Source organism: Electrophorus electricus, chromosome 16 (genome assembly GCF_041902795.1).
Source record: "Electrophorus electricus isolate QZ-2024a chromosome 16, ASM4190279v1, whole genome shotgun sequence".
Classification (NCBI taxonomy): domain Eukaryota; kingdom Metazoa; phylum Chordata; class Actinopteri; order Gymnotiformes; family Gymnotidae; genus Electrophorus; species Electrophorus electricus.
In genome coordinates, this window is record NC_137512.1 from 20248439 (window position 1) to 20260884 (window position 12446).

The window sequence follows — 12446 nt, forward strand, 5'->3', positions numbered from 1 at the left end:
TAATAATGTAGGCCTATGTTTGGTGGCTGTTTATATCTCATCTGATGAGGTCTGTAAGGCCTGAAAATTGCATACTGTTTATCAAAAATACTGTGAGGGGAACATCCCCAATAGCGGCATCGGAATTTGGGTATGTGTGTATCAGCATCGCCGAGATTGATTGCAGTGGGTGAAGTGCAGTTTCCACTCAGTTCGCACTGGGTTCGTTTTCAACTCCGGCGCAATAGGGGGCGGTAGCTAGCAAATGCATCCGTCCGGTCCGAGACGCGCGTAACTCAAAGAACAGGAATTCAAACTTATTGAGTTGGAAGCATAGAGATCAAGGACGCCGAAAAAGGTATGGGATATTATTATTATTATTATTACCTCGTTAGAGGTCGTGTACTGAAACTGACCAAACAGTGCAGTTCACTTTTTTTGTTTGTGCTGTTAAAAAAATTAAGATCGAATAGTTGTCTACCTGCAGTTCTGTTAACATGAAAACTTGAGTTGAAAACACTACAGAATTTGTAAATATTACCGCTAGCTCTCTAGCTCCGTGACTGTTTTCTTAGTCTGTGTTAGGCCGTGTTAAGCATAGACATAATGTTATGTAGTGTATGGTGTTGGTGGTGGCGGTACCATAATATAATCATAGCATTACTAGCAAGGAGCTGGTATATGATGGTATTTATTTATATGACGGTTTTGTTACTATCCAAACGGTGAGGTGCTACAAATGTATTCATCACAATAAAACACCTTATGCAAAAGATGGCAGTTCCAGAGGCAGAGATTGAAAGGTTACGAAAAAAGGTGGAGGATACAGATGAAGCTCTTCAGAAGGCTGCACAATATGGACTTCAGCTCTTGGATGACAAAATGGAGCTGCAGAGTAAATTGGAGGAGCAGCGAATTGAGATGACTGCTCTAATTGAGGTAAGATTTTAACCAGAAAAAAATCATTTACGAAGCAAACTCACACATTTATCATGAACTGTACATGCATGACCTAATAATCACTATGGTTATATTACCTTTTATGGATGTTTTGTGTTTTCAAACACAAAACACGGGAGACTATATTTTGGGAATTTCATTTCCCCTGCCTGTACACTTCTGATCTTCTAAGGCAGGCCTTCTCTCCATCCCTAAGTTCAGATTTGTCTCTGTAGGGGGCACATCTTCCAATGTCATGGCCCTAAAACTATGGAAAGCTCTTCACTTTCTCAACTTAAAACACCTCTTCTCTCAACATTTTTGTAATTTCTTCTGTAACTTCTAAGTAGGAGTAGGCGATCTACCCCCCCCCCCCAAACACTGTTTTCAAAATGATAATTAAATCCTGAGTTAAACTTTATTTTAAATATTAAACAAAGATGTAATCTGTAGTCAATAACAACACAATCATTAAATAACAGATTTTTCAAGTATTCTAGGAAAAAGTACACTAAAAATGCAAAGTAAAGTGTAAACAGAACCTTTGCCATGCTATATTTGTGCAGTCCTCTGTCATCATTCAGTATTAGGAAAATATTTTCAGTTTCATCATACCATGCATCTAGAGTGCATCAGTGTCCTAAATCCCACATACACAGCTTTAAACAGCAACATATCCATAGCTAGAGAGAATGTGACTGCCTCAGTCACCTCTTTGTGGTCTGCTGCTTTTGTCATATTTTTTTCATGCTCTAATCTATACATTAATAATAACTGGTTATGTTTCGAGACCCCATGAGATACCAAAGACTGGGGTTGTATGACCAGAGTGAAACATGCTTGGTGTGTTCCTTCAGATAAGTTGGATGAATAGATTTGTCATATTAAATCTGAAAATGCTAATCAATGGCCAACACAGTTTACAGATAACATTGATTTGATATGTGACTGTACATAGCCATCACTTTCACACTAGTGAAAGTTGAGTCAAATCGAGTCCCTTTTTGATAGCAACATGGTGACACTTTATAATAACCATACTTTTTAAGACATCAGTAGCCTTTCGATGTTTGATGACATCCAGGTTTTATTTAAAAAGAAGTGCGAATAACAATTAAAAAATCTAACTGTAAAACATTTTGTTGAAATCAAATTAAAATATGTAATACATAATGTTCACAGGGCTTGGAGCAAGAGAAATACTCACTGCAAAGAGAGGTGGAGCTGAAGGGCCGTATGCTGGACAGTGTTCATTCAGAATTTGATATGGTTAAAAATCAGCAAAAATATCTTTTAGAACAGCAGCAACAAATGTTGGAGAGGAACCACGCAGTAGAACTAAGTGACTTCAAGAACAAGGTCAGACCATAACCTGATGAATTATTGATCTATATCCATTCATTTTTTAAGGCTTGCCACAACTTGTGATGGTAAGATTTGTGCAAATTTCTTACAAAGTTTTTGAGATTTATGATTAGAGGTTAAAAAAAATCTCTGATCTCACAGCATTGTGATTTGATTGAGTCTTTATAATCATGAAATCTCAATTTTTGCCATGGTACTGTTTATCTTATTTATCTTGGTCTTGATTTGTTTTTTTGTTGTTGTTGTTGGAACAATTTAGAATTTAAAAAATACTTATGTTCCTGTGGGGAATTATTCACACAATAGTGGAATATGGACAATAAAAACAATACCGTAAAAATGGATTTAGTGGATTGTTACATTGGACAGTCTGAAAAATTTAGATAATGTTTTGTTCAAAATATGAGCATTTACTTGATAGTAACACACTGGCAAAACAACAGAACAGATATATTTGAATTAATTCTAATACAATTAAAATGTATAATTGTAAATTGTAAAATCAATGCTGTTGATTCGTCACACTCAGATCAAAACATACTGATGCGTTTCTCCCAACTTCTTTAACTTTCCTGAAATTGAAATTGAGAAAATTTGTTGATTTTCTTTTGCATCAAATAAGTACTTTTACAAAGATGCTAGACAAGATATGCTTTGTATCTTACATTTTGGTTGTTCCAATATAATTCGTGGGTGGTGTTTAAACATCTCTTTAAGGTGATTTCACCTAAATCATGTTTCTGCAGGTGGAGAAAATGATAGCTGAACTGGAAGAAGCTCAGCTACTTGAAAAACAGATGAGACACAAACTGGATGTTCAATCGCAGTCTTTAAGCAGCACAACTGAGGAACTCCGCAAAATGAAGGAACATTCCCATGAGAAAATGTCTTCAGAGATCCTTGACCTCCAAGTACAAAATATGGATCTGGAATCTTCTTTGGTAAATTCAGTTTTTTTTATTATCCTGGGGGCAAGTATTGTTTTTAATCAAAGTATTCTCTCTGAATAACTAAATTTGTATTATTTGCACACACATGAAACATATGTAGCTAGCCTAATTTACAAGATGGATTTCCACTCTTAAAAATCCTTAAGTTTAACAATGTCAGTGAAACTGGATTTAAGAAAATAAGCAATCTAGATTTTTTTACTGTATCGCCATCTTGACCTATGAGTAGAATGTGATGTCACAAGGTTTGTTGTCTTGGAAATCTTGCATTAGTTTACATTAGCTAACAAAGTTTTCCTGTCTCAGCCTTTATCTGGCATTGAAGACGTGTGGTTTTAAACATGACCACCATTTTACCAGCCATAGCCAGCAAACAAAATTGAGCTTGCTGGCTAGCTAGCTAAGTAGCAGGCCTACTGTCTCCCAAACTGAAGAACTGTTTTTATCAGCCAGACAGCAACTGCACATAAGTAAACTAAATGTCAACTTGGGCATAAAGACAGACACTTGAATTGTATATGAAGAAAGTTAAAATGTTTGTACGTTCAAAAAATGTATGAAAACATACCTAAACAAAAATCAACAATGTATTTTTCCTGAAGTAATATCTTCGTTAGCCTAGTTATTGCTTGTGCACCATTAATATGCATCTTTAATGGTTTTACTGTGCTTATAATGGCATAATATCAGTATGCAGGACACATACATGGAGAGGGTTAAAAGCACAAACATTGCTTTTGGAGTGTTTAAATGTCTTTTATTTCAGGCTGCCTTCAAGCAGGAGCTTCAGGAGTCACAATACAAAGAACAACAGCTACAGCTAGCTAATGCCATCCTCCAGAGGCACGTTGAGACACTTGTGGATGCTAAACAGGAAAAGGAAAGAGAGGTGGTTTCCCTTTACAATGCTTTGGAGGTAAGGATAATTTTGGTTAAATAACCCAATGGCTAAATGTTCTATAGCACAGAGTGAAAATTTAAAAGGGACTGTCCATAGATCTGTGTTTTCCCATTCAGTCCTTTGGAACCTCCAGACTGTCGACATTTTATCTGAAACATGGTGAAGTGGCTGTAAAGTGGGAACAACAAGGGATCTAAATCAATATTCTTGGCCAACATAAGAGATTCTGAAAAATTCCCATTTATGCTAACAAGTTGGCAATGATGTCATTATATTATACCAGGCAAGGACTTATCTATCCAGCCTATGTTTAAGCCTGTTTATCAAAATGAGGGTCAATGGTTGGAAATGCTGCACTCATGTCCAACAGTACACAAAAAGTAACCTGTGCACAATCCAAGGCAAGCAGTAGATTCTTAACCAAACTAGTGATTGCTGATTCGATAGTGTGATGCATCCATACACTGTGTGCACAATTATTAGGCAAGTTGTATTTGAGAAGTCATTTTATTATTAGACAACTACAGTGTTCAGTCAAATCAAATGTTAACCTTCAAACCTGAATATTTAAGAAGGGAAAAGTGATGTTTTGGCTTTCCTAGGAGAATATCGATGTGTGCATAATTATTGGGCAACTATTAGTATGCAGAATTATTATGCAACTAAATGAAAAATGGAAGTTTTCCTATCTCACTTGTTTTTTCTCTGTTAAAGTGAGAATAATAAACAACTTGATTTAAACATTTGACATTTAAAAAATAATAATAAAAAAAAGCCATCCTTTTTTTTTTTTCCAATAACAGTCATAAGCCTTCAATTCATGGAGTTTGTCAATTTCTTAATCTGTTGACAATCAACTTTTTTTGCAGCAGCAACCACAGGCTCCCAGACACTATTCAGAGAGCTGTACTGTTTTCCTTCAGCATAACTCTCCAGTTTAAGAAGGGCCCACAAGTTTTCAATAGGGTTTAGGTCAGGTAAGGAAGGGGATCATGTCATTTATTCTTTCATCTTTAAGACTTTCATTGGCTAGCCATGTGGTGGAGTACTTCGAAGCATGCAATGGAGCATTTTCCTGCATAAAAGTCATGGTCTTCTTGAAGGATGCAGACTTTTTCCCTGTACCACTGCTTGAAGAAAGTGTCTTCTAAAAACTGGCAATAGGTTTGGTAGTTGGTTGAGTCTATCTTCAACCCAAAAAGGTCCAACTAACTCATCTTTAATAATACCAGCCCATAGCAGTACCCAACCTTCACCTTGCTGGCATCTGAGTCGAACTGGAGCTCTGTGCCCATTACTGATCCAGTCCATCTGGTCTGTCAAGAGTCACTCTTATCTCCTTGGTCCATAAAACCTTTTGAAGAAAAATCTTTCTTCAGATATTTCTTGACATTTCACCTTGTGTGTCTTGTTCAGTGGTGGTTGGGTTTTAGCCCCACTTACCTTGGCCGAGTACTGAACACTCTGGGCACTCCAGGTAGGTTGCAGTTTTGGAACATGACAGCACTGTAGGGTTCCTGGTCGCTTCACGTTCAATTCTTCTCAAATCTTTGGCAGTTTATTTTTGTGTCTCAGTGTTACAAGAAACCTAGATGTTTCTGGTAACCCTGTTGGCTATTTGCAATCATGCCCCAATATCTTAGCAATTTTAAGAGTGCTGCATCCCTCTGAAAGATTTTACACTTTTTGACTTTTCAGAGTTAATTAAATCTCCTTTTTTTGGCCCAATTTGCCTGAGGACAAGAAGTTACCTAATAATTATGTACACCTTGATATAGGGTGTTGATCTCCTTAGGCCACACCCTCCCTCATTACACAAATCCACATCACCTGATTGCTTAAATCCAATAAGCATCAAGTGTATACAGCTTGCAGTTGGAAAATATGCATAAAAATATGGTCAAAATACTCTGTCCTAATAATTGTGCACACATTGTAAGCCAGACTAAAATATAGTGTGCTTTTAATGTGTACAGCAATTTAGCCAAGATCTTAAATGGATAATGTGTTGACAAAATAATGTTAACTGGAGAGGTCAAAGGAGTATCAAAGCAGGTTTTTGAGGGAAGGCTTTAACAATGAGTGCTAAATCATCACAAACTCTTGGTTCAGCCGCACATGCTGTGGCCTACTATGACTGGAGACGTGTATAGTTTAGCTTGGTGTCTGCCTTTTGAGGACCATGCAAATTTGCTGTTGCTGTAATAAGGTGGGAGCTAAGTATGTTGTGCAAGTTTAATTAGAGGTTGAGTTTCATTATAATGTGCAATAATTATTTTTCTAGGGTTTTTAAAAGGGGCTGGGCTAAAGAAAAAGGCTGAGTACATTTAAATATGCAATCTATTAGAATCCATTACACACACACACACACACACACACACACCGATCTGATATCTCATCCTAGAAATCTAGGGAGTCTAACCAGGACCTTCAGATCCAATTGGACCAGGCATTGCAGCAGGCACAGGATCCAAACAGCAAAGGCAACTCTCTATTTGCTGAGGTATAATCTTCAATATTACGAATGTTTTATCCGTACACATGAAATTAATGTTCTAATGTTATAAAACATTTGAATAATCTGCACTTGTTACAGGTAGAGGACAAGCGTGCGGAAATGGAAAGGCAGTTGATCAGCATGAAAGTGCAGTACCAATCTCTTCAAAAGCAGCATGCGTTCACCAAACAACAGATGATTCGCATGAAGGTAAAAACACTGCATTTTATGCACAAATCTTTCTAAAATAATACATTTGATCATTTCAGTGTCATTTTTTTTTTCTTGCAGGTACAGATATCTAATCTTATGCAACTCCATGGCAGTAGAGCTGACCCAGCCCAACTTGAGCGATTGCAGTTCATGCTGTCAGAGAAAAACAGCGAGATAGAATCCTTGAACAGAAAAGTACAAAAGCTAGAGAAGTTGGAGGTAAAAAACAATTTCCAGTAATTTTTGTTTTTTTGTTGTTGAGTAGACGTTTTAGAGAGTAAAATGGGTACTGTAACTCCTTTACCAACAGATAACTAAGGAACAGACCTCAGCTGGTCCATCCAAGACGGCAGGTTTTGTAGATGAGACATATTATACAGATCTGTTAAAAATGCAGCTCTCAAATTCCAAGTAAGTGACAATCTCATGATTAAGTCAGCTTGAAGTATTTCTGCATCCTATATAAAATGCATAGAGGCAGCATAGATCTTTGATTTCCTAATTTTAGTCTGACCTCTGGGAAGAAAACTTTGTTGTAAATATTTAGATATTTAAAAAAAAAAAGTAAAAGTAACCAAATTCCCTGTTTTGTGACCTTGTCATAGCTTAATGAAGAGAGAATATAAAAGCCTATCTTGTAGCTAGACTCACTAGACACTTTATTACATGTCTTATACATGTGTTTTGTGATGTACAGTTGTATACTGTAGTCCACTGCATAGTAGTGGATGTTGTGTTGGTGAGGGTGTACTGGGCAAAGCAGTGTTGGAGTTATGTCAGAGTCCCTGCTTGATTGGCAGATGGACTAGCTGTATGCACACAAGGTGTTTCTAATTAATGTGTCTAATATTTGTGTTTGGCGTACCACGTCATGGGGAGAACTGGAAGATTACGAGCATCATCCTAGCCACAAGGCCTTGGTTGTCATGGCTTACATATGGCAGCAGACATGGTTTCATGTCACTGCCTATTCAAACTGTATAAAATGGGTTAGGACATTTGGTTTGTTCAGTCCTTTATTCAGTTTGTTCAGTTCAGTCCTTCAGCCAGAATTAAAGTACTGAATATGATTATGCAGAGTAATACCAGTGTTAACAGTCCAGTCATCTGTTCGTTTTTTTTTCCCTTTGTCTGCATTGTAATCATTTTGCGCAAATGTAATCCTGATTTTATTTGTTTTGTATATTTTTGATAGGAAAGCTGCAGAGAAGCTAAAAGATGAGTTGTCCATGGCAAGAATGAAAGCTCTTTCTGAGAGTCAGAGAGTGCTTGAGTTGGAGAGGAAACTTTTTGGAGCAGAGAATGCCCTAAAGCAAGGACAGAGTGATAATGTCACGCTCCAAGTGAAACTTGAAGAACTACGGATGAAATATGAGCCTCATGGTAAATAGACACACATTTCAAAGCATTTTCCTTTAAATAGATAAGTGTGGTCATTGGGTCTTGTAGTTAATGCAGTTTGACCAAGCAATTGGTTTTCCCTAATCATCTTGTGAAGCTGACTTATCAGAGATTAAAAAAAAAAAAATTCAGGGGCTCAGAAAGCTTCTGAACATCAACACATTAAATATTCAATCTTAAACCAACAACAGTTAGAATAGTAAAAGTTAAGATTTGTTCCATTTAAATTGACATTTTTGGCATTTAGCTGATGCTTTTATCCAAAGCGACTTACAATTATGACTGAACGCAACTTGAGCAATTGAGGGTTAAGGGTCTTGCTCAGAATTCTGTATTTGTTAAGCCAATTTAGTATATTTATTTACTAGCCATTTCTATTGCTCTATCTCTTTTTGTATAAGTAAATATGAAACCATCGACCTGAATCAGAGTACTCAGTTAATAACAGTGCATTCTGTCTTCAGAGGTGACTAAGGCACGAACTCAGAAACGCAAACGAGAGAAATTTCCAGTAAACCTTCCTGAAGGAAGGCCAGACCATAGTGTGGATGCTCCTGCTCTGGGAAGTGAGCCAACCAAGACTCCAGGCACTGATCCAGAAACTCTCCCATGTTCAAATAAGAATCTGGTTGTGGACACAGTACAGTCAGCACAAGCCCCTGACTGTAACCATGGTTTGCTTCGGGACAGCAAATGTGTCCGCATTTGTGAGGATACCCCAGTCTCAATACCTGATCCCCCAAGGTAAATACCACTCACAGTCTGCAAAATCCTTGCTAATATAATGCCAGTAGTACTTTACATTAATCATACTTATTAAACACACCACTTAGTTATATCATGAGTCTTTGGTGTGACAATGTCACCTAATAAGTTACTGAATAAAAATCATATTCTCATGGAATATTAGCCCTTCTTCCCCTGTGGGCCAAACCTGGTGCTTGAACTTTGTTCTACAATTCCTGGTCCATTTCCGTTGGTCTGGAATAGATTTAAACAGGTTTTAAACAAGACAACTTCATTTTGACCAAGCAAGTTAAACGTAAGACATTATCTTTACTTTTAGTGAAGCACTTTGGCATGGCAGCTGCATCTTTTTTTTTGTGCTCTAAATCCTCCTACTTTCTCCTTGATGGTAGCATCTAAAAATGTAATTATCAGCATGCAGACAGTTTTGTAAGCCTAACAAAAAAATTATTAACTTTTATCATAAAATGTAGTTAACATTTGCAACGCTATGAATAACAATATATAACATTTTCATTTGGAAGATCTCACTTACTGATTGCGCTAGCAACACCCTAGCGGTATAAACTTTATATAGTTCACAAATGCATATCAGTTCTTGGCAAACCATCGAAAGGAATATTAATTGTTAAATTTAGTGTATCTAGCTAGAAGCATAGCCGACAAGCCAAGATGCTTTTTGCTAGATAGCTATTTGTTACGCATGTCTTAGATTTAATATGTAAATAACAAAAAAAAATATTTTAAAAGAAAATGTATACTTAGTCATGATCATGGAAACCCTGAATTTTACATTTTAAAACATTTGAAAAATAATGTTTATATAAAATCTTAGAGGCAGGTGAAAACAGATTTATTCTTCCATGTTTGATGAAACAATAGCATAAAAATCTATTATAATACTAATCACAGTTTGGAAACCTTGTTGTGGAGAAACTGTTTTAATAATACTGTCTAACCTTGACAAAATATGTAAATATTTGATAAATTTAGGAAAAATGTCACCTGACTTTTCAAAGTGCTACCTATACACCAAAGGATAAAAAGATAGCTGTATAGCTCTGTCTGGGACCTAGTAAATGCTTTCTTGATTGGCTAGTATATTGATGTACATCAGCTAATGTCCTCTTTCTGTCTGAATATACATCCTGCGAATATACAGAGAAACTTCTCTGGGCCTCGTATTCTAATGTTTTTACGTACCAAGTTCAGTGTATTTACTGTGTGTGATGGTTTAGATAAATTGTAAATACCACACTGGTTTGCTTTGACTGCAGGTCTTCGGTGTCAGGCAGCAGTAGCAGGACAGAGCAGCATGTGCTTAAGCAAAATGAGGAGAGAGAGAACTGGAGAGCTGAGAGACAAAAGAAAACTCAAGCACCTGTTCACATTGATCCAGAGAACACAATGGAAAGACAGTGTGCTCAACAGTAGTTCAAAATTCTCATTGTAAAGAAACAAATGTATTATGTTTTTTAATTACTTTCTTAAATGTTATCGGTGGACAATAAACACTTTAACTGTTCATTTACATAATTTATTAGAACTAAGCTCTATAACTATAGGCTATCAATTCTTTTCAGTCAGTCAGTCAGATGCACTAAGAGGTTAACTGATGGTAACTGACAGTTGTCATGTTTCTAGTGTCTTCTTTCAATAATGATCCGTTTCAAAAAGGTGAGGTAATGTTTGTATATTTTGTGCATGCATAAATGCATATACGTATCTGTTTTATGCCGATCATCTGAGTGCTTCCATAAGCAATATTTACAAATCGCCTTTATGGTATTATTATATATTAAAACATCTAGCTTCTACCTGTCCTTTGGTACGTCACAAGGAAGAAACCAAGCATGAGGGTACAGGATTCCAGTACAGCAAAGATTTCCTTCTGGCATTGTCAGTACCAAATAATATTGACTGTGCCAGGGAAAATTGTGTGACCTGAAAGCTTTACCCAAGAATTCCTGTCAGTCCAAGAGCCATGAGCTCTTCAACAGGGAAAAAAGTCAACATTAAATACCCACCACACTTCACTGTGAAGTTATTGTTCTACATGGGCATTTCTTGGTTTATACCAAGGTATATTTGAGCAGGGAAACTGTTGCAAACATTTATTAAGAATTGAAATTGCCTCCAGTTTCAAATGACTTGACTGACTCAAAATATTTACTTCCAATATTACAAAAAATCTTAATGATTTGAAAGTATATATATACACACACACACACACACACACACACACACACACATACTTTTAAAATATAAAAATATAAAGCACCCAAGCCCCCTGGGTAAAAAGGTGATTGCGTTATATACACACACACACACACACACACACACTTTTAAAATATAAAGCACCCAAGCCCCCTGGGTAAAAAGGTGATTGCGTTAGCATGACAGGCAGTCATTTTAACTTTGGGCTTATTTGTTATTTGTCCTTAAAACATTGTTTCAGAACTGGATAAGGTGTGTCTTGTTGCACTTGAGCATTTATATTCTTGGTTAGCAAAGCTTTCTGTTGTGATACCCTGCCATGGCTCATGTTCATGACTCAACCATCAGGGGGGAAAAAATGGCAAGATCACTGACCTTATTCGAGGGTGCTGTTCTTCAGATTTTGTTTTGGTCCTTGCTCTTGGAGAGATTTTAGGTGGGCATCAGCTCCTGGGAAAACTGACTACTGTTCCAAACTTTTGGACAATATGCCTGAATAGTTTGGTGGAGTCCTAGAGTCTTAGAAATGGCTTTGTAATCTTTACCAGACTGATAGGTGTCCGCAACCTTTTTTTCTGAGGTCCTCAGTAATCTTTTTTTTTTGAGGTGAGATGTGCCCAAAGTTAGATTTTGGTTGGCAGGCTGCCTCGAATCATGACTGGTGGCTAACTGACACTAGTTACTAATCACTGATCCTGACTAACTATTCGGTTAGGTTGCATTATCTGAGGTGAGGCAAACATTATTTCACACCCAAAGACTGCAGAATTGATACCTTGTACACCAAAGACATGAAAGAACTTGTGCAACGTTTTGTGCCACTTATCTATATACTACTACTACAATTCACTCTAAAACCTGATTAAATATGTGAAAATTTGTACACAAATCCAAGAATTCAAAAAGGCCACTTTTTCATAGCACTGTAAAAAGGAAAATGTACATTCACAAGTGGAGAGAAGAAATGCCATATATTATTTGATCCTTTGTTGAGGAGTAAAAAATAAATAAATTATGGTATATTTGTCACTCTACTACCCATCACAAACATACATGAAATAGTATGGGTTGTGACCCAACAGCAGTGCTTTCATTTGTAGACTATATGCAGTACACTTGCCTTACTGTTGCAGTCTTTCACAAACAAATTATCATTGTTCTTTAAGAACAAAGTGTTCTTTAAGCACAAAGCTTAGTTCCATCAAGTATAAGCTTTCTTTTTGCAACTAGTTTGTGC

The 12446-nt window shown here is 36.6% G+C and overlaps 1 protein-coding gene across 1 annotated transcript; it reads left to right on the forward strand.

The window, feature by feature from the left end:
• The first annotated feature begins 242 nt into the window (after positions 1–242).
• On the forward strand, positions 243–12064 carry spdl1 (spindle apparatus coiled-coil protein 1). The gene is made up of 12 exons (XM_027003623.3): positions 243–337; positions 754–918; positions 2101–2277; positions 3030–3224; positions 4000–4149; positions 6539–6637; positions 6731–6841; positions 6923–7063; positions 7155–7255; positions 8040–8227; positions 8710–8989; positions 10270–12064. Exons 2-12 carry the CDS (start codon positions 754–756, stop codon positions 10424–10426), a joined length of 1764 nt encoding a protein of 587 aa, XP_026859424.3. The 5' UTR covers positions 243–337; the 3' UTR covers positions 10427–12064.
• The last annotated feature ends 382 nt before the right edge of the window (positions 12065–12446 follow it).